Source organism: Saccopteryx bilineata, chromosome 4 (assembly GCF_036850765.1).
Source record: "Saccopteryx bilineata isolate mSacBil1 chromosome 4, mSacBil1_pri_phased_curated, whole genome shotgun sequence".
Lineage (NCBI taxonomy): Eukaryota > Metazoa > Chordata > Mammalia > Chiroptera > Emballonuridae > Saccopteryx > Saccopteryx bilineata.
Genome location: NC_089493.1, coordinates 198,283,344 through 198,308,511, shown reverse-complemented (window position 1 = coordinate 198,308,511; position 25,168 = coordinate 198,283,344). Strand labels below are relative to the sequence as shown.

The 25,168-nt window shown below is 62.6% G+C and overlaps 1 protein-coding gene across 4 annotated transcripts in view; it reads right to left on the bottom strand.

Annotated features, from left to right (window-relative positions):
* MAD1L1 (mitotic arrest deficient 1 like 1) overlaps window positions 1-25,168 on the bottom strand; it is a 334,114-nt gene that overhangs the window by 207,423 nt on the left and 101,523 nt on the right. For all 4 annotated transcript variants that reach the window (XM_066273526.1, XM_066273527.1, XM_066273528.1 and 1 more), the window contains exon 10: window positions 20,993-21,079. In XM_066273526.1, the coding sequence (XP_066129623.1) occupies window positions 20,993-21,079 (87 nt within the window). The remainder of the gene's footprint in view (window positions 1-20,992; window positions 21,080-25,168) is intronic.

The following is a 25,168-nucleotide window of genomic DNA, read 5'->3' as shown; positions in this document are numbered from 1 at the left end:
GCTGGTGAGAACGCATGCCCACACCCACGTGGCACAAGGGGAGCTGGGGGGGGCTGGCGCAGGGGGGCCTCCTCGCACCTCTCCGTGCCACCGGACAGTCAGACAGATCCCGCGCGCTCGGCCTACGCACCCTCCCCGCCCCTCACCCCGGGAGCTCCCTGTCTCCCTGCTGTCGCATTCTTCTGCCTTCTCCACAGTCACAGAGTTGGAGTCACACAGGACACAGCCCTTCAGAAACTGGCCTCCATCACTCAGCAACAGCACCGGACCTGCCACCAGGTCCTCCCGGCCGAGAGCCCGTTTCCTGCCGGCGCTGAACAGCATCCCCTCGTCTGCCGGGCGACAGCTCACTCACGCGTCCCCCCTGAAGGGCGTCTCCGTTGTTCCCAGGTTTTGGCGATCAGGAATAAAGCTGAAAGAGACATCTGTGTGCAGACCTTTTTGTGTGAACATCAGTTTTCACATCTTTTGGGTCAATACCGAAGAATGTAATTAGTGGGTCACACGGTCAACGTATGTTTAGTTTCGTGAGAAACCGACACACCGTCCTCCGAAGTGGCCGCCTCGCCTGCACCCCCACCAACGGTGACCAGAGCTCCCGCTGCTCCGCGGCCTCGCCAGCACCGGGTGTGGTCAGCGTGCCGGATTCCGGCCCTCCTGATGGGTGCCGCGGGCCCGTGCCCGTTTTAATTTGCATTTCCCCATGACGGCTGACAGGAGCGCCTCTCCACCCGCTGATTTCGTCCGCACGACGCCTTGGCGAGCGTTCTGCTCAGAGCTTCTGTCCCCTTCTCTGGCGGCTCAGCTGGTGTCTCACTGTTGAGCTGTGACAGCTCCTTGGAGATCCTGGAGACCAGTCCTCTATCAGACATCTGTTTCCACGTATCTTCTCCCAGCCCTGGTTTGTCTTTGCAGCCTTAACGGTCTCTCTCGCAGAGCGACGTTTACCGTTTTAATGAAGGCCACGCTTACCAACTTTTTCTTGCAGAGAGTGGGCTTCTGCTGTAGCTGAAGAGTCACTGCCAGATCAAAGGTCAGCCCGGCTGCTGCTCCTGCTGTCTCGAGCTCCTGTCCAGTCGTACGTTTTGCATCTAGGTCTACAATCCGTTCAGGTACTTTCTGCAGAAGATATGTCTAGACTCACCTTTCTACCTTAGCACGAGGAGGTCCCATTATTCCAGCGCCATTTGTTGAAAAGACGTCGCTGGTCCACTGTGTCACCTTCACTGCTCCGTCACAGAACCTGATGGCTGAGGCCCTGGCTGGTTAGCTCAGCTGGGAAAGAGCACTGTCCCGAAACAACCAGGTTGCAGGTTCCACCCCCGGTCAGGACACACAGGAGGCAACCGACGACTGCACAACCGAGTGGGATAAAGCGAGTGCTTCCCTTCCTCCTCCCCTCTCTCCTTCCCTCTCTCTGTCTCTCTAAAAATCAATCAATCAATCAAACAACGAAGTCCCCGGCTGGCTGGCTGGCTGGCTCAGTTGGTTGGGGCATCGTCCAGGAGAGTGAGCAGAGGTTGCCAATTCAATTCTCCAATCAGGGCACACGCAGGAGCAGCCTGATGTTCCTGTCTCTCTCTCCCTCTCTCTCTCTCTCTCTCTCTCCCTCTCCCTCTCTCTCTCTCTCTCTCTCTCAAAAAAAAGATGTTGACTCTGTTGACAAGGGTGTGTTCCTAGGACTGCTGCTCTGTTCCCGGGATCTGTGTGTTCCTCCACCAACACCGCCCTGTCCCGAAGACTGCGGCTTTATAAGTGCGTGCTCCAGTCGGGCAGCACCCGTCCCCCGACGCTGTTCTCTCTCGGTCCTGCACGGGCCACCCTTCCGCATAAACTTAGACTCCATCTGCCAACATGCACAGTACCTGCTGGGGTTCGACTGCGCTGCCACTGAACCTACAGCTCAGGCTGAGAACTGGCATGTTGACAACACTGAGTTTTCCTGTCCATGAACATGGGATACCTCTGCTTTTATTTACCCAGATCCGCTTAGATTTTCTTCACCAGAGTTTTATCATTTCCTTCATATAAACCTTGAACATATCTTGTTAGATTTATACTTAAGTATTTCTTTTTTGTTTGAGTTTGCCTTGAGGGGGTTTTGGGGGCTGCTAATGTATCAATAAATGGTATTGTTCAAATGCTGACTGTTCATTGCTAAATACAGGAAGCTGACTTGTACACGTTGGATCCTACAGCCTTGCTGTAGCCACTTATTAGTTCTACGAGTTTTTTGGTTAATTCTCTGGGGTTGTCTATGTAGACTATCAAGTCATCTGCAAAAGAAGATGGCTTTATTTTTCCTTCCCACTGTACACATTTTATTATCTTTGCTTGTCTTACTGAAAAACTATAACTTCCAGGGCAATGTTAAATTGAACAACCTTGACTCATTAATGATCTTGGCAGGAAAGTTTCTAAGATTCCTACTTGGATGAAACACAGAAATGCTAACAAGAAACCAGCTCTCTCCCACAGTAAAAAGAATCTGCCCGTTTAAACAGCACCAGGCCCCAGGAGTCCGAGTGAGCCCACAGCTGTGAATGTCCCTGGGGAGGCCCCGTCCTCTCCCATTAAGGACGATTCTTGGGCCCCAGAGGCCTTACACGCTCAGAGCACAGGGTGGCCCCACTGCACTGAGGAAGCAGCTTAAGGTTGCCCAAGGTCTCAGCTTCACCAGAGATCAGGTAGGCAGTAACCCTGACCCCAGCCGGCCTCCCACACTGAACATCTAGAGCAAGAGCACCTGCAAGGAATACCAGCTCTGCTGCTGGAAATGAAGACCTCTGCTGTCCCCCCCAGCGTGTGGACACCTCCCCAGCTCCCTGTCACCCCCCGCACGTGGACACCTCTCCCACCTCCCTGTCACCCCCCCCCCCGCACATAGACACCTCCCCACCTCCCTGTTACCCCCAGTGCATGAACACCTCCCCCACCTCCCTGTCACCCCCCCAACACATAGACACCTCCCCCACCTCCCTGTCACCCCCCCAGTGCATGAACACCTCCCCCACTTTGCCATCACCCCCCACCCCCAGCACGTAAGCACTTTCCCAAGAAAAAACAAAACCTGGACCTCTCCTGACTAGTGTTCTTGAACTTCAAATGAAGAAAAACTGCAAAGTGCCCCCTAAACTCCAGTCAGGATTTCAGAGAGACCCACACGAGGGGAAGGCCGGCGGCAGGTGTCAGAGAGCAACCTGCACTCCACCCTCCCCCTCCTCCATCCACACGGAGGACAGTTCTGAGCACGCGGTGTTGGCAGGAGCTACTGCATGCTGGGGGCCAAGGGGGGGCTCTGGGTCTGCCAGGCCCTCTGCCCCCAGCACAGGCCTGTGTGAGGCGTGAGGCATGAGGCGTGAGGCGTGAGGCGTGAGGCTGGCCTGCCGCGGGGCGTCAAGGGTCAGCGTGCAGAAGCAGCCAGGGGTCAGCATCCTCCATGTAACAGACAGGACAGAGATGTGCAAACATGTCCAACATGGCCCTCTTCTCACTAAATCTTCTTTCAGAACATATGCTTCATAAATATTTTCTATTTAAAAGTAATGAGTTCTTGTAATGAAACTACAAGATAAATGTAATTGTAAATGTAATATTTTTAATTTTCAAAAACAGCCAACACTGATGGACATGAGCCTGCACACAAAGCTTTGTTCTCAGTGTGAGGGGATCGTGAGCAGGGTCTGCGTGTGCAGGGGGCTCGGGCAAACTCGGCAGACACTGTGCTGAGCCCTGTCCGCCGTCTCAGTGACAACGCGTGTGCACATTATCCACACACGTGGCGAGGCGCCTTCAGCGGAGTCCTGGATTCCTGACTCTGGACGTGAGTCCCAGGAATCCGCACTTCCAGGTGTCTCCCTCCACGAGTTCTCAAGCAGCCAACCGGAACCGGTACCCAACCGGAACCGGTACCCAACCGGAACCGGTACCCAGCCGGAACCGGCACCCCTGCAGCTTCTGGGAAGCACGAGGAAGCCCCAGCACAGGAGCGACAGTTGGGTCCTCACCAGCCACCGCATCTCTCAGCAGCAGGCAGCTAGCTCCTCCCACTCTGTCCAGACACCTGTGCCCCAGGGCAGCACAGAGCAGGTGTTTGGTCCTCACCAGCCACTGCGTCTCTCAGCAGCAGGCAGCTAGCTCCTCCCACTCTGTCCAGACACCTGTGCCCCAGGACAGCATGGAGCTACCGTCCAGTCCTCACCAGCCACCGCGTCTCTCAGCAGCAGGCAGCTAGCTCCTCCCACTCCGTCCAGACACCTGTGCCCCAGGACAGCACGGAGCTACCGTCCAGTCCTCACCAGCCACCGCGTCTCTCAGCAGCAGGCAGCTAGCTCCTCCCACTCCGTCCAGACACCTGTGCCCCAGGGCAGCACGGAGCAGGTGTTCAGTGCTCACCAGCCACTGCGTCTCTCAGCAGCAGGCAGCTAGCTCCTCCCACTCCGTCCAGACACCTGTGCCCCAGGGCAGCACGGAGCAGGTGTTCGGTGCTCACCAGCCACTGCGTCTCTCAGCAGCAGGCAGCTAGCTCCTCCCACTCCGTCCAGACACCTGTGCCCCAGGGCAGCACGGAGCAGGTGTTCGGTGCCCGCCGACGGCCTGCCCAAACCTGCCCAGTCTTAGGAAAGCTCTTCCTACAGCGTCCGCTGAACTGTTTCTCCTTGCTCAGGGCTAGGAAGGACAGGGAGACGGTAGCATGGCCCCGAGGGACAGCCCCTGGTCGGCCACCAGCGTCCAGCAAATGCCTGTGTGTGTTGGGGTTCGGGGACCCACAGGTTTTGGACAGACATGCCGTGCTCGTACCAGCCTCCAACAGGAAGGGATCGCGAGACCTGAGGGTGCTGCCATGAAACCGGGCCGTGTCTCCCACACGGGGCAGCGCGAGGCCCGGGGGACGGGGACAGAGAGTGTGCCTGTGTGTTTCCGTCCGTCCTCTGCCTCGCCCAGAGACGCTCCAGAGCAATGACCAGCCCTGCAGCCGGAGGACACCTTCTAGAGGCCCTGTCCCCAGACAGGCTGACCCGCGCTGTCCCCAGAGGGAGGAGGCTCTGCCGCTCAGCTCTGTCCCGTCCCTAATGCCACTGGGCTTTGAGGGGGCTGCTCGCTCTCCCTGCTGTGACGACAGGCAGAACGGTGCAGGGGGCTCGCTGGCGCAGGAGAGCTGCAGCCCCCGCGCATCGGGGATCCATGTGTCTGCTTCCTGGGCCCCGGCACCCCCCAGCCAGCAGGGCCGGGCCTCACAGCTGAGCCGGAAGTCCTCTAACGTCCAGGCAAAGCTGTCACAGACTTGAGAGCCGTCAGTAAGAGAAGCCTGACTCTTCCTACACGGAGCCCAGAGCCTCAGGTACCTGACACCCCCCTTCCGTCTCGGCATACTGACCAGGGCGCCCTGACCACCTGCTCTGGCTGCGTGTGCAGAGCGGCCTTCTCTGGGCTGGGCCTCCGTGAGCACCTGCATCACAGACCGGCCAGCAGGCGCACGAGGCGCCGGAAGACACGGAGACCCCCCAAAGGGTCTTTGCCATCTGCATCCAGCAGCAAGCACTCAGCTGTCCTCGACTCTGTTCTTGTTCAAATGCTTGAGGACACGGAGATTCCAGCACCACCGTATCGAGGCAACAAAGGAGATCTGTCTGCTTCCAAAGTGACAGGTGCCACTTCAAACCACTGGCCCCCAATGGCATGCTCTCACGTGGGGTGCTCTCTAAGGAAACACCTGAGTACATTGAAGATCTGACGTGAGTCCACACGCTTCCCTTCCCCTCCCGTCTGCAACCTGCACGGTCACCTCCTGCCACCAGCTCCTGAGACCACGGTGAGGGCCGCTCCACGCCGTCTCTTCCCCAGGTGCAGAGGGGCATGTGAGGTGCCCACCTACACACCTCAGCCAGGAAGAGACACGCTCTCCCCTCAGCCTCGGGCCCCTCTGCCATGCCGTGGCAGGTGAGAACACACACACACAAGGTCACCCCGGCCCCCGCAGCCCCAAAGAGGAGCCTCCCCCGGGACAGGCCCCTTGAGCCCGTGGCCGCCCACAGCGCTCCATGCTCCGGGGGTTCCACAGAACGCCAGGCGGGCCGCGTGCTGGGGCACGGTGTCACTCGGCACAGTGACTGCTGGACAGCACAGCAGCCTTCGGGGCAGGGACTCCCCTGTGCCCGGGACCCGGATCGCACACGCAGGCAGTGTCGCCCTGTGAGGCGGTGCCCCACCCCGTGCCCTCACCACCAGCCCACGCTGCCCCCTGCAGAGGCCCTGCTGTGACCAACACTATGTAGGCTTCATGACAGTGACAGGGAAACATGCCACAGCCAATTTTTTAAAACCTGTCCCAGGGGTGAGAGACAGCAGACAGTTTACGACGGGTCCAGGGAGGGAGCAGAGGGAACGAAGCCCGTTCCCCACCAGAGGGAAGCTCTCTCCTGCACCAGGTCCTCACCCCGCCCCGCTCGTGTCTGCTCACACCTGACCTCGCGGTCCTGCCCACGGCAGCGTCCTCAGCAGACACGGGCACTCACACCGGAGCCCACTGGCTAACGAGGTGAAGCGGCACGGCGGCCGGGCGGCCAGTGGAGGTAAGTCCTTCAGCACGGAGAGGTCCAAGGGAAACTCCACTGGGGATCTGGGCATGAATACCAAGCAAACACACACTGCCGGCTCCAGATGCAGTCGACCTCACGGCAAGGGAGCCAGTGAGGACGGGCTCCGGCCCCGTGATGCCAAAACGTCACCATGTCCTGTGCCCACCAAGCACTCGCCGGGGCCCAGGGGGCCGAGTCAAGGCTGGCGTGATGACAAGGTGCCCCACGGATGGCCCCTGACCCTCAGAGGCACGCTGGGAGGCTGGTGTGAGCCCGCTGCCGTGGGGGGCGGACGGCTCAGAGGCAAGCGCGGCCAGAGCCAGCACAGGAGCCGAGACCATGGACGCGTTCCGTCTTCAGTGCCCCGATAACCTGCCATGCGGGTCGCTGGAGCCCGTTTTCCGGATGGCAAAGCAGAGGTTCCCAGTCCCGAGGAGGCGTCGTCCAGAGCTGGGGCCGGGCCTGACAGACCAGCCCTCCACGGCAGCCAGCCTGCCAGCACAGGCGACAGGGGAGTGAGCCACTGGGAGGTGCTGCCCCGGCCTCTGCAGACGGTGAGGCCTCTGCGTGTCCAGCGTCACCACGCGGCCGCTGACCTGCACTCTGCTCATGGGGAGCGCTGCCCCAAGACACTCGTTCCCACTGAGCCAGTGTCACTGAAAGGACTCCCTGGTCTGGCCCAGCGCTGTCCCTTCATTCCAATGTAGCTATAGCTCCCAGTTCCTCACCTGGGGTCATAACCGGCCAGCCCACAGGACAGGCCTTCTTCCTCTCAGTTTGCAGTCTTCCGTGCAAGGCTTGCCAAAGAAGGTGTGCCCGGGTGTGTCCCCTCAGCTCGACCCGTTCAGTAATACCCCTTGGCCCTGGGAGTCTAACTTGGCCTCAGGGGCTGTGCCCAGAGCGTGTGCAAAAACAACCATGCTAGAGAGGCTGCCCCTCAAATGCTGCCAAAGGCGGGCTGGGCACAAAACACTCTGAGAATTCCCACCCATCGCCCACCCACGGGGATCCCAGCATAGCCAGTGAGAGGGTCTCCGCGTGGGGAGACCACAGGCGCAGCTATGGGGCAGCCACACTCCCAGCACAGGTCTGTGACATCCTAGTGCCCCCAGGCCAGCCCTCCACGTGGCCACCCTGACAGCACTCACCGCCTCCCAGTAACGGGGGACAAGTGACTCCGTCGGGGCTGCCGTCAGAGTCCCCCCCGGTGCACCCCTCATCCAGACACCTCCAGAGTGTGGAGCAGTGCGGCAGTGCCCGGGGCTGGTGACAATGGAAGGTGGCCTGTGGACCAGATCTCAGGGACTCAAGTTCCTAGTCAAAAATACTGAAAGGTTACTTAAAAAATAAACAGACTATACAATTGATTTTTGACTTTTTTTTACAGTGTTTTCTGCCACATAAACCGTCAAATTTCTCATGCAGTCAAATGTATCCTTTCGTCTTCTACTTCTAGGTTTTATGTGCTATTTAGGAAGGGCTCTCCTAGAGAATAGAAACATTTCGTGTTAAAAACACGAGCCTCGCCCTGGCCAGCGGATAGCTCGGTTGGTTAGAACATCGTCCAGGGCGGAGGTTGCTGTTTGATCCCTGGTCAGAGCACGTACAGGAGCAGATCCATGTTCCTGTCTCTGTCTTTTCTCTCTCTCTCTAAAATCAATGAATTAAGAAAGAAACAAAAAGAAACCATGAGCCTGGAGACCAGAAAGCTCTGCACCCCAGGGCTGGCCCTGCCCACGCCCAGGGTGGAGTCTGGAACACAGCTCTGCCTCTGGGCCTCGTCTCCCTGGGTTCTGCAGGGACGTCTAGAACACAGCTCTGCCTCCTGGGCCTCATCTCCCTTGGTTCTGTAGGGACATCTGGAACACAGCTCTGCCTCCTGGGCCTCGTCTCCCTGGGTTCTGCAGGGACGTCTAGAACACAGCTCTGCCTCTGGGCCTCATCTCCCTGGGTTCTGCAGGGACATCTAGAACACAGCTCTGCCCTCTGGGCCTCGTCTCCCTGGGTTCTGCAGGGACCTCTAGAACACAGCTCTGCCTCTGGGCCTCGTCTCCCTGGGTTCTGCAGGGACGTCTGGAACACAGCTCTGCCTCCTGGGCCTCGTCTCCCTGGGTTCTGCAGGGACGTCTAGAACACAGCTCTGCCTCTGGGCCTCGTCTCCCTGGGTTCTGCAGGGACATCTAGAACACAGCTCTGCCTCTGGGCCTCGTCTCCCTGGGTTCTGCAGGGACGTCTGGAACACAGCTCTGCCTCCTGGGCCTCGTCTCCCTGGGTTCTGCAGGGACGTCTGGAACACAGCTCTGCCTCCTGGGCCTCGTCTCCCTGGGTTCTGCAGGGACCTTCCGGTCCGGGCTCTGCTGCTTGGACTCTAACAGGCTCTCTATCTGCTCCGCAGCAATGCACCAAACCACAGGGCAGGTCATCGTGCACCTCCGGGCAGTCCAGAGCCCTCGTGGCCCTGACGCACCTGGTCACGCCCATGGGCTGCACTCGGCTCAGGACCACAGACCCACACCCATGAGCAGGGCCGGGCCAGGGAGGCAGCCAGGGCAGCCCTTCTGACACCGTGAGAGCGGAGAAGGGAACGGGAGAGTCCAGTGAACTGCAGGGAACACCTGGGTTCCTTCACTAGGGGCCCCGGGCAGACGTGGGAAAGGCTCAGCCACCTCCAAAACCAGGACCCTGTCCACCTGGATCTGCCACCGAGGGCAATGGGGACGTGGTCTCCCTGCAAAGTGGACAGCAGGTACTCAGCGGGAGAAACCCAGAGAGCAACAGACCCCCAGCGCAATGTGCACACTGAGGGGACAGAGAGACAGCACCCGAGCCCTGGGACACGCTGGCTTCCGGACTAATCTTCCTGCCACAACTGCTACAGAACTAACTGCTTAGAAACCGGCTTAATTTTGGGGACGGATTCTTTTCTAGCGCTTGAATAAAAGAGGGAGTTTCACATTTTATCCACTTCCACATCCCTTAACAATAAAAACTTATTTAAAAGAACCATGAATATGTAAATGCTGTTTTAAATATGGAAATGCAGAACATGCAGGAAAGCAGTCTGGGTGTGAAACATTAACGGCAGCTCCTCTCGCTGCAGAGACGTGACTGAGCTGGCTGGGCGGAGAGGAGGAGCCCACGGCCGGCCCTTGCCCCGCGGAGGCTGCCCGGCCACCGCCCACCACTGCCATCACTGCTCGGCCACCTCCAGAGCCACAGGGGCCAAACCCAGGGTCCCAGCCAGTGCCCCACAGACAGCTGGCCCCTTGTCCACCCGGGCAGTGTAGAGGGGGCGGCGGGGTGAGAGCCGGCCCCTCCTCCTCCAGGCTGCCCACGGCACCCCATGCTCTGGGGGTTCCACAGAGAGAACGCCAGGCGGGCCGCGTGCTAGGGCACAGCATCACTCGGCACCCCATGCACGGGCTCAGAACCTTCCGGTCTGCCTGACAAGTGAAGGACCCGGAGGTCAGCCAAAGACCCCAGCTGCAGGGCTGTGGTGGGCCACACACATGCCGCCTCCAGGGAGCGGCACCCTGAGCGCGGGCACCCAAGTACGGAGGCTCCTGACCCCCAACACAACAAAGCCAGTCTTCTTACAGAAGAGTCTGCCAACAGGACTTCAGGGACCCTCTCGGATGGGAGAAGGAGTGGCCAGGCCACTCTCCACTGGATGGAGCAGGAACCCGAGACTCACGGGTGGTGCCCAACCGTCTCCCCAACATGCTCGCCAACCGTGCTCCCCAGCCGTGCTCCCCAACATGCTCGCCAACCGTGCTCCCCAGCCGTGCTCCCCAACATGCTCGCCAACCGTGCTCCCCAGCCGTGTTCCCCAACGTGCTCGCCAACCGTGCTCCCCTAACCGTGCTCGCCAACCGTGCTCCCCAACCGTGCTCGCCACGCTGTGGCCGGAGCAGCAGCCTCCCCTGGACACACAGCCCCTCAGCCCCCACTCCAGATCTGCTGAATCAGAACCCACAGCTGAAGACGGGACTCTCTACACACGACTGAGCCGGACGAGTGCTCGGCTAGGTGACCATGCAGACTGTCCCGTGGAAATCACACGCGAACAGGAAGCAATGAAGTCCCCACCCCCCGGGGGAGCCACACTCCACGTCACCTTGGGCAACTGCACACACCTGACTGCCAACGGTGGCAACGTCCCCCACACATCCCAACTCCCGCTCCACGTGAGCCTGGGGGCGCTGCCCTCCGCCGCTTTCCTCACAGGCACACCCCAGACCCGACCCGGCCCTCCCACCACAGCCCCTCGTCTACCTGCAGCACCCCCTTTCCAGCAGCAGCACCAGGCACTGCCCGGGGCTAATCCTGAGCCAGGCTCCCCGCCGGCCCCAGGACGGACTGCGTTCTCTCTTGGGGGTGACAAGGGCTTGGTCTCAGGGACAAAAGCCAGACAGTCTGAAACTAAGAGTGACTCAAACACGTCCCCGGTTCCGACCTAAGAGGTGCCCAGCTGGAGGACAGGCGAGGAGAAGGCCACTCCCGGGCACCCTGGGAGAGACCCCCCCCTGTGCTCCAGGCCCCGCCCTCGTGCCCACCCCCCACCCCCACTCTGACGGCCCCACAGGTCCAGGCGTGGTCACAGCACGGCCAGGGGGAGCCCAGGGAGGAGGTGCTGAGCCTGGAAGCGGCTTCAGGTGCTCCGGCTCCACCTCACGTCCAAACGCGGCACTGCAGGCGGCCAGCGCCCGGCAGGCCCACGCCCCGGAGGCCTGGGCCCTCCATCCGGCCAGCACCCGGCAGGCCCACACACCGGAGGCCCACGCACCGGAGACCCGGGCCCTCCATCCGGCCAGCGCCCGGCAGGCCCACACGCCGGAGGCCCGGGCCCTCCATCCGGCCAGCGCCCGGCAGGCCCACACGCCGGAGGCCCACACGCCGGAGGCCCGGGCCCTCCATCCGGCCAGCGCCCGGCAGGCCCACACGCCGGAGGCCCACGCGCCGGAGGCCCGGGCCCTCCATCCGGCCAGCGCCCGGCAGGCCCACATGCCGGAGGCCCACGCGCCGGAGACCCGGGCCCTCCATCCGGCCAGCGCTCCCAGGGCCACTGGTCTCTTCTTGCAGCCTGACGTCCCGAGCGAGAAGGAAGGCCGCTGGAGACCAGAGTGAAGGCCAGCCCTGAGCAGATGGCCAGGGTCCCCTGGAGACCTGGGCTGGGCCCACGCGTGGGCACGACCTCGTCGCAGGCAGGACAACACAGGCCCCCCACCGCCTCACACAGACCTTGCCCAGAAAGGCTGGCTAGGGGTGGCCCCTCAGGAGCTGCGGGGTGCTGGTTGCAGGGCCTCCCCAGTCACCCAGGAGGAGGGAAACGCACCCTGACCTCCTGAGAAAGCCTTGTCAGCACGCGTGTGCCAGACACAGGACACGGGCAGTGAGCCCTCGGGACCCTCCACACCCCCTCAACTGGCAAAACTGGTCAAGGCCGAGCGCTGGCTGCCGGCCAGGAGCTGTGCTCAGTGCCGGCCTGGCCTGGCCACCACCCTAAGGAGACAAGAAATGAGGCCCCTGCAGGGAGGCTGGCTGCACAGTGGCTCCCGTCCTGGGCCGAGATGCAGGTCCTGCCTCCTGGTCATCCAGCTGCCTCAGACAGCAAGGCGCCCCTGCACCGGCTGGACACACGAGATGTCCACCACAGCCCGGATAGGCAGGGGCAGGAGCAGGACACGGAGAGCCCCAGGCCTGGCCCAGCGGCCCACCTGCATGCTAGGGAGATGGGCTGAGGCCTGTGTGGCAGGCAGGACGGGGCTCAGGGCGCAGGCCCCTCCTGGGGGGTGTGCCAGGGGAGCGGCCCGTGTGGCAGGCAGGACGGGGCTCAGGGCACAGGCCCCCTCCTGGGGGAGGGGGGTGCCAGGGGAGGGGCCCGTGTGGCAGGCAGGACGGGGCTCAGGGCGCAGGCCCCTCCTGGGGGGTGTGCCAGGGGAGGGGCCCGTGTGGCAGGCAGGACGGGGCTCAGGACACAGGCCCCCTCCTGGGGGTGGGCCAGGGGAGGGACCCGTGTGGCAGGCAGGACGGGGCTCAGGGCGCAGGCCCCCTCCTGGGGGTGTGCCAGGGGAGGGGCCCGTGTGGCAGGCAGGACGGGGCTCAGGGCGCAGGCCCCCTCCTGGGGGGGTGCCAGGGGAGGGGCCCGTGTGGCAGGCAGGACGGGGCTCAGGGCGCAGGCCCCCTCCTGGGGGTGTGCCAGGGGAGGGGCCCGTGTGGCAGGCAGGACGGGGCTCAGGGCGCAGGCCCCCTCCTGGGGGTGTGCCAGGGGAGGGGCCCGTGTGGCAGGCAGGACGGGGCTCAGGGCGCAGGCCCCCTCCTGGGGGGGTGCCAGGGGAGGGGCCCGTGTGGCAGGCAGGACGGGGCTCAGGGCGCAGGCCCCCTCTTGAAGGTGCCCGCCTCCTGGTCAGCAGGTATGCGTCTTCTGCCCTCGTTTTTGTTTTGTTTCATGATCCTGGTCAGATCTCACTGGAAGGGACTTCTTCTCAGAGCTGTTCCCCAGTGGACAGCTCTCCTACTGAACAAACGCCCCTGCGCGTCCTCAGTGCGCCGCACCAGTGTGCGAGCAAGCACTGTGTGCACATACCGAGCCCCTCCCCGTGGGCTGCCGCACAGGACGGGCCCTGCGTCCAGGTTTACGTAACCGCAGGAAGAACACACGCGCACTTTTCAGAACACGGATCTCTCTGACACCACCTGACAGCTCCAAAGGACACACGCGGGGAACTCGGGGCTGCCTCCACCTGGTGCGTCACAGCCTGGGCCACAGCCTCCCTCCCGGGCACCATCACAGCCTGGGCACGTCACAGCCCGGGCACATCACAGCCTGGGCACGTCACAGCCTGGGCACATCACAGCCCGGGCGCCGTCACAGCCTGGGCACCATCACAGCCTGGGCCACAGCCTCCCTCCCGGGCACCGTCACAGCCCGGGCACGTCACAGCCTGGGCACGTCACAGCCTGGGCACATCACAGCCCGGGCGCCGTCACAGCCTGGGCACTGTCACGGCCCGGGCCACAGCCTCCCTCCCGGGCGCCCTTGCTGGGAAGTCAGCGCCTCGCCCGGCCTAGAGCAGAGCCGCAGAGTCCCCACGAGCGGGATGCCGTGCGCAGGTTCCGAGTCTGCTCTGCGCAGTGTGAGGACAGACTGGGCAGCGGAAGCCAGGGGGAGGGTGCCAGGCCAGTCAGCAGGCACTGAGGTGCCAACTCGTCCAACTCCACTGCTGCCACACCCGCACAAACAGGATATACTCGGAGAGGGAGGGGAGAACTGATGAGTGACTGCCCTTGAGGGGGAGGAATGGACGCACCAGCCCCCAATCCGGATGGACTGGGGAGAGGACACAGTCCCTACTGGATGGCACCAGATGCCTGACATCTTAGTGGGGGTCTCTTACCCGACTGTAGCCTTGATGGCCAAAGACCATTGCCCAGTGGTCACTCACTGGCTAACAGGCTCTACGTCATGTCCAAAACTGAATTCCTGGTCCCCGGAGCCATCACCGGCTCTGCGCACGTTTTCTAGGCTCTCACAGAAAGCTCACCCCTCCTTGCCCCTCTCCTGTCTCCTCTGATCCACGGCAAGCCCACCACCTCTGTTTCACGGGGCCCACAAGTTCAACCCCTCTGGTCTTCTCCGGCCACACACCACAGACACATCTTTGGCCCAAGTGAGCCCACTGGAAACTCCTCACTTCTGAGTCCTGAGCTACCCAAACTCATCCTTCCCCGGTTGCTCAGAAAATGCCGGCAAAGACCACAAGGCTGATGAGCCCAGCTGACCCGTGCTCGCCATGCGGGCAGCAGCTTGAGCACCACATGTAAGTATCTGAACTTTCACGACCATCCTGGGTGTCACCACCACCCACCAGGACTGGCGGGGCACAGAAAGGCTGCACACAGCCCGGGGACACAGAGCGACCGGGTGGCAGGGCCAGACAGGAACACCGAGCCTGTGCTGAGACAGGAGACTTCCACACCCTCGCTGCCTGGCTCAGGCACAGCATGCAACCCACCAGACACACAGAGCTGGCACCTGGCATCCCCGACCCTCTGTGCCCGCTGCGGGCTCTGTGGCCTCCGGACAGCTGGAGAGCACTGTAACTCACACAGACACAGGGTGACCACGGTGACGAGGTCTCATTACACTCCAGGATGAGCTGAGCACACCTAAGTGCTCTAGACAAACAGCAGGAGCGGAGCCACACTGAGAACTATGAGTGTCATGCTGAGAACTATGAGTGCCACGCTGAGAACTATGAGTGCCACACTGAGAACTATGAGTGCCACGCTGATCCTAACTCGCCCTCGGGAGGCGACAGACACCGATCACCTGGTGATGCCAGGAAAACTCGCCGGCCCAGGGCACCCCCTTCTCGGAGGCGGACAGTGTGGGTGACAACCGCTCGTTCCACCACTCGCTCTGGGCACCCTCCCGTCGCCCACAGCCCCAGGGTCCTGAGGGGGCAGCACGGGGCGCAGCCAGGCACTCCGGCTTGCCCACCTCTGACAGCTGGAAGCCGGGGGCTCTTCTGAGACAGCCGCAGCGCAGAGGACAGACAGCAGTGGTCAATGCGGCCCAGAGCGTGGGGTGCTTCCGGGTGACCAGGTGGCGCCTGACGACTGACCGCACACAGGGGACAACAGGCACCCCTGGACCCTCTTGGCTCACTTCTCCAGCAATCTCCTTCCACCCACCCCGAGCAGGCCACACAGCGGCCCACTCTGCGGCCTCCACGGGAGCAGAGAGCACTCCAGACCTCGTCCCCACCTGCTCCTCCCGCCCGAGTCTGCTGACTGCCCTCAGAGACGCGCAGAAGTGGAGTCAGCTGTCCCGACCTCACGAGAGTCCCGGCCTTCCCACGGTGCCCTGACCACAGCGATGGCGTCCAGCCTTCCCACGGTGCCCTGACCTCAGCGATGGCGTCCTGCCTTCCCACGGGTGCCCTGACCACAGTGATGGCGCCCTGCCTTCCCACGGGTGCCCTGACCACAGTGATGGTGTCCTGCCTTCCCACGGTGCCCTGACCACAGTGATGGTGTCCAGCCTTCCCACGGTGCCCTGACCACAGTGATGGTGTCCAGCCTTCCCACGGTGCCCTGACCACAGTGATGGTGTCCTGCCTTCCCACGGTGCCCTGACCACAGTGATGGTGTCCTGCCTTCCCACGGGTGCCCTGACCACACGGTGCCCTGCCTTCCCACGGTGCCCTGACCACAGTGATGGCGTCCTGCCTTCCCACGGTGCCCTGACCACAGCGATGGCGTCCTGCCTTCCCACGGGTGCCCTGACCACAGCGATGGCGTCCTGCCTTCCCACGGTGCCCTGACCACAGCGATGGCGTCCTGCCTTCCCACGGTGCCCTGACCACAGTGATGGTGTCCTGCCTTCCCACGGTGCCCTGACCACAGTGATGGTGTCCTGCCTTCCCACGGTGCCCTGACCAAGTGATGGTGTCCTGCCTTCCCACGGTGCCCTGACCACAGCGATGGCGTCCAGCCTTCCCACGGTGCCCTGACCACAGCGATGGCGTCCAGCCTTCCCACGGTGCCCTGACCACAGTGATGGTGTCCAGCCTTCCCACGGTGCCCTGACCACAGCGATGGCGTCCAGCCTTCCCACGGGTGCCCTGACCACAGCGATGGCGTCCAGCCTTCCCACGGTGCCCTGACCACAGCAATGGTGCCCGGCCTTCCCACGGTGCCCTGACCACAGTGATGGCGTCCGGCCTTCCCACGGGTGCCCTGACCACATGGTGCCCTGCCTTCCCATGGTGCCCTGACCACAGTGATGGCGTCCTGCCTTCCCACGGTGCCCTGACCACAGCGATGACGCCCGGCCTTCCCACGGTGCCCTGACCACAGTGATGGTGTCCTGCCTTCCCACGGTGCCCTGACCACAGCGATGGCGTCCTGCCTTCCCACGGGTGCCCTGACCACAGCGATGGCGTCCAGCCTTCCCACGGGTGCCCTGACCACAGCGATGGCGTCCTGCCTTCCCACGGTGCCCTGACCACAGCGATGGCGTCCTGCCTTCCCACGGTGCCCTGACCACAGCGATGGCGTCCTGCCTTCCCACGGGTGCCCTGACCACAGCGATGGCGTCCTGCCTTCCCACGGTGCCCTGACCACAGCGATGGCGTCCTGCCTTCCCACGGTGCCCTGACCACAGTGATGGCGTCCTGCCTTCCCACGGTGCCCTGACCACAGTGATGGTGTCCTTCCTTCCCACGGGTGCCCTGACCACAGTGATGGTGTCCTGCCTTCCCACGGGTGCCCTGACCACAGTGATGGTGTCCTGCCTTCCCACGGGTGCCCTGACCACAGTGACGGCGTCCTGCGCCTGTGGAAGAGCAGCTGCCCAGCACTGGCCAGAGCGAGTGGCGCTGTGCACATGCTTGCTCCATGCTCGCAGCAAGGGGCTCCAGGCCGCAGGACCCCAGCGCCCCCCACGTCCCCGAGGCTTGCGCAGTGATCTGTGACAAGTGGACGGGGTGAAATGCCCACCAGCTAGCTCCCTGTCGGCCGAGACCTTAAGAGCAGTGCTGGACGACCCTGAGCCCCTCCCCTCGCCCAGAGAGGAGCCAACACAGCGAGGCAGTGCACAGCAGCCCGGGCACCAAGCCTGGGCACAGGAAGTGCTCCACAGACGGCCACACGCCAGGCCGGCCTGTCCTCACGCAGCCCGTGTGCTACGACACCAGCAGCACTCTACCCTCCAGGCAGAGTCGTCCCAGGCCCTGCGCCGTGGGGCCCTGCTGGGCCGGGCCCTGGACAGCTGTGGGCTGAGGGCTGGAGGCCCTTAGAGAAGGGACAGAGGTCAGGACCCGGCACTGTCCCCCCTCACCTCCTCCTCACCTCCGGAGGCCTGGCCGGCAGGCTGGCATGCTCCAGTCGCACCAGCAGCGCAGCACCCTGGTCCCTCGGGGTCCCAAGACACTCCCAGGGCGCCCGCACCAGCTCCCAGGGAACGCAGGGGTCCCGAGAGGTGGACAGGTGGCCCGCTGCCACGCGGACAGACGGCCGGCCCACCTCAGGGGACTGGTTCCTGATCAGAAGGGACAGGTGAGTCCACATGTATGGACCACCGGGCGGTGTGATGGGGGACGCCCTCAGACGGCGCTGTCCCCTCTCGTGGTTCTCGGGGCACAGAGGTGGACAGGTGGACCACCGGGCGGTGCGGTGGGGGACCCCCTCAGACGGCGCTGTCCCCTCTCGTGGTCCTCGGGGCACAGGGGTGGACAGGTGAGTCCACATGTATGACCACCGGGCGGTGCAGTGGGGGACGCCCTCAGACGGCGCTGTCCCCTCTCGTGGTCCTCGGGGCACGGAGTGGCCACTGTGCTGCGGGTCAGAGCACGTCATTTCAGACAGCACTTCACAGTTTTGTGGGAGGAAAATGCAGGCAAGCTTCCTCTTCCCTAATAGTTCATTCTGATTCAAATTCAAAATAAAACGAAGAGGACCGCCTGGAAGAACGCTGAAGCTTTAATTTCAAACCATTTTAATGCCCGTTTCATCTGAAAGGAGCTTTGAAAGCGAAAGGCAATCTCTATCACTTGAGGTTTTTAAACTAAATTGATGTGATTATGTCCAACATAACCAGATGCTTCTAAAAGCCAATTTTCAAAATGACATCAGCCCCCCCCCCCCCAAAAAAAGAAAAAGCCTTCCTCCCAGCTACTAATAAATCGTCACCACAACACCTGCACGGGTGCGGCTGTGGTGGAGGGTCAGGGGCCGCGGGCTGACCGCACACAGCCTCAGACCCTCCACCGGCAGGACGCTCACGCACCCGGAGCCCCCGCCACGGTCACCCTTGCTCCCTGGGGGGCCCGGAGCCCCTGCCGCCATCACCCTTGCTCCCTGGGGAGCCCGGAGCCCCCGCCGCGGACACCCTTGCTCCCTGGGGAGGCCGGAGCCCCAGCCACGGTCACCCTTGCTCCCTGGGGGGCCCGGAGCCCCCGCCACGGTCACCCTTGCTCCCTGGGGGGCCCGGAGCCCCCGCCACGGTCACCCTTGCTCCCTGGGGGGCCCGGCGCCCCGGCCACGGTCACCCTTGCTCCCTGGGGAGCCCGGAGCCCCCGCCACGGTCACCCTTGCTCCCTGGGGAGCCCGGAGCCCCCGCCACGGTCACCCTTGCTCCCTGGGGGGCCCGGAGCCCCCGCCACGGTCACCCTTGCTCCCTGGGGGGCCCGGAGCCCCCGCCACGGTCACCCTTGCTCCCTGGGGGGCCCGGCGCTCCGGCCACAGTCACCCTTGCTCCCTGGGGAGCCCGGAGCCCCCGCCACGGTCACCCTTGCTCCCTGGGGGGCCCGGAGCCCCCGCCACGGTCACCCTTGCTCCCTGGGGAGCCCGGAGCCCCCGCCACGGTCACCCTTGCTCCCTGGGGAGCCCGGAGCCCCCGCCACGGTCACCCTTGCTCCCTGGGGAGCCCGGAGCCCCCGCCATGGTCACCCTTGCTCCCTGGGGGGCCCAGAGCCCCCGCCACGGTCACCCTTGCTCCCTGGGGGGCCCGGAGCCCCCGCCACGGTTACCCTTGCTCCCTGGGGAGCCTGGCTCACTCACGCTGTCAACCCTCCTCAACCACTCACACGGAAGTCAGACGAGTTTCCACTCACGCGGCACCCATCCTGGTCAGGGTGTGACCCTGTCTGGTCCTCAGGCTGGAGGTGGGAACTGCTAGCTCGGGGGGCCCACAGAGGTTTCCTTGTTCAAAGACGAGACCCAGGGAGCCCCTCTGCCTGTGGGTCTGACGCCCACCCCCAGGTAACGGCGGGCGGCACTGGAGGAGCACACGTGTGGCTCATAAGAAGGAGCCCTCCCCTATCCGTGGTTTCACTTTCCACGATCTCTGTAGCCCATGGTCAACCATGGCCTGAAAATTAAGTGGAAAATTCCAGAAATAAACAATTCATAATTTTAAAATTGCTCACCGTTCTGAGTACCATGAAATCCTGCACCTCCAGCTCTGTCCCTCCTGGGACGCGAGTCACCCCTTGTCCAGCGCTCCCACACTGTGCAGGCTCCCTGCCTGTCAGTCACCAAGGAGCCGTCTCCTTGACCAGAGTGACTGTCCTGGTGTCACTGTGCTCGTGTCCCAGTCACCCGGACTGTACTCACTAACGGCCCCAAAGCCCTACTGTTGTAACTGCTATCTTAGCGCTAGCGACTGTTCCTCTCTCGCTATGTGTGATGCACACACCACGCTTCACCACAGGTCTGCATGCACACGAACACACGAACACACACGGTACCGGCCAGGCGCCAGCCACCTGCTAGGACGACGTCTCGGGGACAGCTGCGTCTGGTCCTAGTCCTGGTCCTGGCAGGGCTCTAACATCCTGGGGATTCCCGGGGAACGGGGCACCTCCTGCTCCTCGTCACCAGCCCTTTCACCAGACCTCAGTCACGCAAAAAGGTGGCTCTAGGCAGGTCGAGGCAGTGCCACCCTCACTGCAGGGAGGGGAGAGGAGCTGGAGGGTCCCATCACCAGCAGCCAAGCCCCGAAACCTAGTGCAGACCACACTCAGAGGTGCAGGGTGGTGGCCCCAGGGCACAAGGCAACGGCCACACCTCGCCAGCACCTCTCCCCACGGCCGCCTTCCTCATAAACCAGGAGCCTCAGTAAAGCACCTTCCTGTGAATCGTTTCAGCAGATCATGAAAGGGGGGGGGACCCCTCAATCTGCAGCCAGACAGCAGTGCAGGGAACCAGAGGACCCGACACTCATGACAGCAGTCCCGGGGGTCAGCCCTGTGGGTCAGAACCCTCCCCACAGGGCATGCCTGGAGCAGGCTGTCAGTGCCAGGACTGAACACAGGACTGGGGGGTCGAGGCTGCAGACACACTGTGTGTCGGGTGTTGGGAGGTAGAAACCAACCCCGGCCCTGGAGGAGCTCATACAACTGCCACCTCCAAACCTGGAGGGGCTCACACAGCTGCCACCTCCGCGCCTGGAGGGGCTCACACAGCTGCCACCTCCAGACTGCCCCACCACCAACGCCATGGGCTACCGTCAGCCCCTGTGGACCTCGCCCACGTGCGCAAGGCCACACACACAAACCAGGACGCCTGACCCCGGGGTCCAGCTTTCCACACCGTCAGGGGCACTGGGGGCCCAGGCCACCGCCAAGGTGAACGGCTCCTCACCCACACACAGCCCTCTCAGGGCCCGCAGCCCAGGACGCCAGCCCACCAGGATGCAGTGGGACTGGCACAGAGCTGGGGTGATGGCACCGTGCCACCCACTGAGCCTCCATGCCACGGGGCAGACCCAGGGGCACCGTGCACCCAGCTCCTGCTCGCTCGGGCAGGGCCGACTGGCTGGTGAAGCGGCACAGCTGTCCCTGAGCCGGGCCGGGGCACACGCCCACCAACCCCCTTCCAGAGCAGACGCCACACCACCCGCCTACCTGCTGGCGATGGAGCCGTTCCTGTCCTTCAGGGCCAGTTCTCGCTGCTGCAGCTCCACCACGAACCTGGACAGGTCTTCCGGGGTCCTGCAGGCCAAGAACACAGACTCAGCGCCAGGGGTCCTGCAGGGGGCTGGGCTGGGTCAGCGGCTGGCGGCCCCCAGAGCCACAGAGCCTGTCCCGTGCGCCCATCCTGGGCAGCACAGTGCCACACTGCACCCACCACCACTTCGCTTCAGACCCCAGCCTGCACTTCCTCTGTCATAGCAGGAAAGTGACTTACAAACTTTGGATTTTTTGTCACCCGTACAAAAAAGGTGCTATGCAGACTGTATGAAATGGTGTTTGCAGAGCACCCCACGTACCGGGCCTGGGAGGAGCCAGTGCCCTTGGTGACCCTTCCTCCCTCCTCCAAACCCACATCACCAGCACCAGCCACACCAAGAGTGCCCACAGCAGACGCCCACATGGACAAGCCTCTCCACTCCTAAACTACTGCAGGCTCACCAGCCACCGCTCACAGCGGCCTGCTGGTCCCTGTCTCCACTCACAGACAAGGAGACTGAGACACAGAGGGCCGTCCCCAAGTCCACTCTGCTTGGGGCAACGCTGACCCTCAATTTGAAGCCCATCCTCTAACTCAACAGCAAATCCCAGGAGAACACGTATCAGAAATGTCACTGGGGGATGGAAAGAAAGAAGCACCCAGTGGGTGTGGACACTCCCAGACACACTGCGCGAGGCCCACAGCTGAGTGGCCCCCTGGCAGGAGCGGCCAGCCGGGTCACACCCCGTACAACTAACCGCTCCATCGCTGCCCGAGTCCACCCTCGCACACTCCTCCCTAGAAACGAGCCAGTCTGCTGATAAGAAACACGCTGAGAAGATGTTTATCAGGAAGAGCCCGTTTGAGAAACTGAACGGAGGGGGTTTAACCAGCCTTGAATGCCAGTTCCTACTCTTCCCAGAGATTCCTAACGTTTTCCAACATCGGAGAGTTAAAATCCTAGTAGAAAAATAACTAAGCAAAATGAGCTAACCCTTTCAAGCCAAGTCATGTTTTCTCTGAAACATTTTACAGAGATATTTACGTTGCTCTGTATTCTCACATTGTTTACAGTGGCGTGTAAACTGTTACTACGTCAGCGGGAAGAGCTGCCCCAAAACAAACAGAATGCCTTGCACGTCCACATCGGCAGGGCCCCGCTCCCTGGGCGGGTACCAGCCGGCGCCGTGTGGGGGAAGCAGACAGAAGCCGCCAGGGGGACCGTGACCGTGCGTGCCCGTGCCCGTGCCCGCCCCTTCCTCGTGGCTGGGCCCTGACTGCGCAGGGCGGCCACAGCGGGCAGGGCCCACGGAGAGGCACCTGTCAGACAGAGAGACGCAGCATCTCCAACCGGGGTGGCAGCCCTGCCTCCACGCAGAACCTTCCTGCCGCCCGGAGGGTCCTGGAGAGCCGCCGGCAGAGTCAGGAGCACGTGACATCCGTTTAGAAACAAGAGTCGCCCTGAGGTGCAAATTAGCCCCGCAGAGCCGGAAGCCAGACTCACACAGTGGAGAGCCCAACACTGTAACCACGGCTCTGAAATTCCCTTGAAGTAAAGATAATTTGAATTATAACAATATAATGATGAGGGGGAAACTGGAAACGGTTCAAATAAAGAGAAAGAAGAGCTAAGATGCCATCCTTCTGAAACGCCCCTGGTGGCTCGGGGCTTCAGGCGGCCGTGTGCGCAGGAGGCTGCCGCCCTGCCCGACCCCAGCGTGCGGCCGCACCCCCGGCCCAAGTCCCACGCACCCTCAGTTTGTGCTGCCTAGAGGCCAGCAGACACCTGCATGTTTTTGAAAGTTTCCAGCAGACCTGTCAACACAGCACCCAGGAGCCAGCAGGAGGCGGGCCCTCCCATCCCCCCACCCCTCTCCTCCCCCACAGAGGGGAGCAGACATGCTCACTACGTGTCCATGCACCAGAGGAGCGGGACCCCAAGACCTGGGGCGCCTCAGTCTGTGCTGCCCCTCCCAGAGACAGAGGGGCGGGTGGCCCCACACATGCCCGAGGGCGGCCCGCACGCCTCCTTCTGCCAGGTGAGTCCTGCCCACACGCTGCGTGCGCTGAGGAGGAGGGCCACTCCCTCTGGTCCGAGCAAGGGGACCCTAGGGCTCACAGTGTGGGCATCCTTAGCAGTGAAGGGACACGTGAACCATGGACCCTGGGGCTTCACAGTGTGGGCATCCTTAGCAGTGAAGGGACACGTGAACCATGGACCCTGGGGCTCACAGTGTGGGCATCCTCAGCAGTGAAGGGACGTGTGAACCATGGACCCTGGGGCTCACAGTGTGGGCATCCTTAGCAGTGAAGGGACACGTGAACCATGGACCCTGGGGCTCACAGTGTGGGCATCCTCAGCAGTGAAGGGACGTGTGAACCATGGACCCCGTGGCTCACAGTGTGGGCACCCTCAGCAGTGAAGGGACGTGTGAACCATGGACCCTGGGGCTCACAGTGTGGGCATCCTTAGCAGTGAAGGGACGCGTGAACCATGGACCCTGTGGCTCACAGTGTGGGCATCCTTGGCGGTGAAGGGACGCGTGAACCATGGACCCTGGGGCTCACAGTGTGGGCACCCTCAGCAGTGAAGGGACGTGTGAACCATGGACCCTGGGGCTCACAGTGTGGGCACCCTTAGCAGTGAAGGGACGTGTGAACCATGGACCCCGTGGCTCACAGTGTGGGCATCCTTAGCAGTGAAGGGACGCGTGAACCATGGACCCTGGGGCTCACAGTGTGGGCACCCTTAGCGGTGAAGGGACGTGTGAACCATGGACCCTGGGGCTCACAGTGTGGGCACCCTTAGCAGTGAAGGGACGTGTGAACCATGGACCCTGGGGCTCACAGTGTGGGCACCCTTAGCGGTGAAGGGACGTGTGAACCATGGACCCTGGGGCTCACAGTGTGGGCACCCTTAGCGGTGAAGGGACGCGTGAACCATGGACCCTGGGGCTCACAGTGTGGGCACCCTTAGCGGTGAAGGGACGTGTGAACCATGGACCCTGGGGCTCACAGTGTGGGCACCCTTAGCGGTGAAGGGACGTGTGAACCATGGACCCTGGGGCTCACAGTGTGGGCACCCTTAGCAGTGAAGGGACGTGTGAACCATGGACCCTGGGGCTCACAGTGTGGGCACCCTTAGCAGTGAAGGGACGTGTGAACCATGGACCCCGGGGCTCACAGTGTGGGCATCCTCAGCAGTGAAGGGACGTGTGAACCATGGACCCCATGGCTCACAGTGTGGGCACCCTCAGCAGTGAAGGGACGTGTGAACCATGGACCCTGGGGCTCACAGTGTGGGCACCCTTAGCAGTGAAGGGACGTGTGAACCATGGACCCTGGGGCTCACAGTGTGGGCATCCTTAGCGGTGAAGGGACGTGTGAACCATGGACCCTGGGGCTCACAGTGTGGGCACCCTTAGCAGTGAAGGGACGTGTGAACCATGGACCCTGGGGCTCACAGTGTGGGCACCATCAGCAGTGAAGGGACGTGTGAACCATGGACCCTGGGGCTCACAGTGTGGGCATCCTCAGCAGTGAAGGGACGTGTGAACCATGGACCCTGGGGCTCACAGTGTGGGCATCCTTAGCAGTGAAGGGACGCGTGAAACATGGACCCCATGGCTCACAGTGTGGGCACCCTCAGCAGTGAAGGGACGCGTGAAACATGGACCCCATGGCTCACAGTGTGGGCACCCTCAGCAGTGAAGGGACATGTGAACCATGGACCCTGGGGCTCACAGTGTGGGCACCCTCAGCAGTGAAGGGACGTGTGAACCATGGACCCTGGGGCTCACAGTGTGGACCATGGACCCTGGGGCTCACAGTGTGGGCACCCTCAGCAGTGAAGGAACGCGTGAACCATGGACCCTGGGGCTCACAGTGTGGGCATCTTCAGCAGTGAAGGGACGCGTGAACCATGGACCCCATGGCTCACAGTGTGGGCACCCTCAGCAGTGAAGGGACACGTGAACCATGGACCCTGGGGCTCACAGTGTGGGCACCCTTAGCAGTGAAGGGACGTGTGAACCATGGACCCTGGGGCTCACAGTGTGGGCACCCTTAGCAGTGAAGGGACGTGTGAACCATGGACCCTGAGGCTCACAGTGTGGGCACCCTCAGCAGTG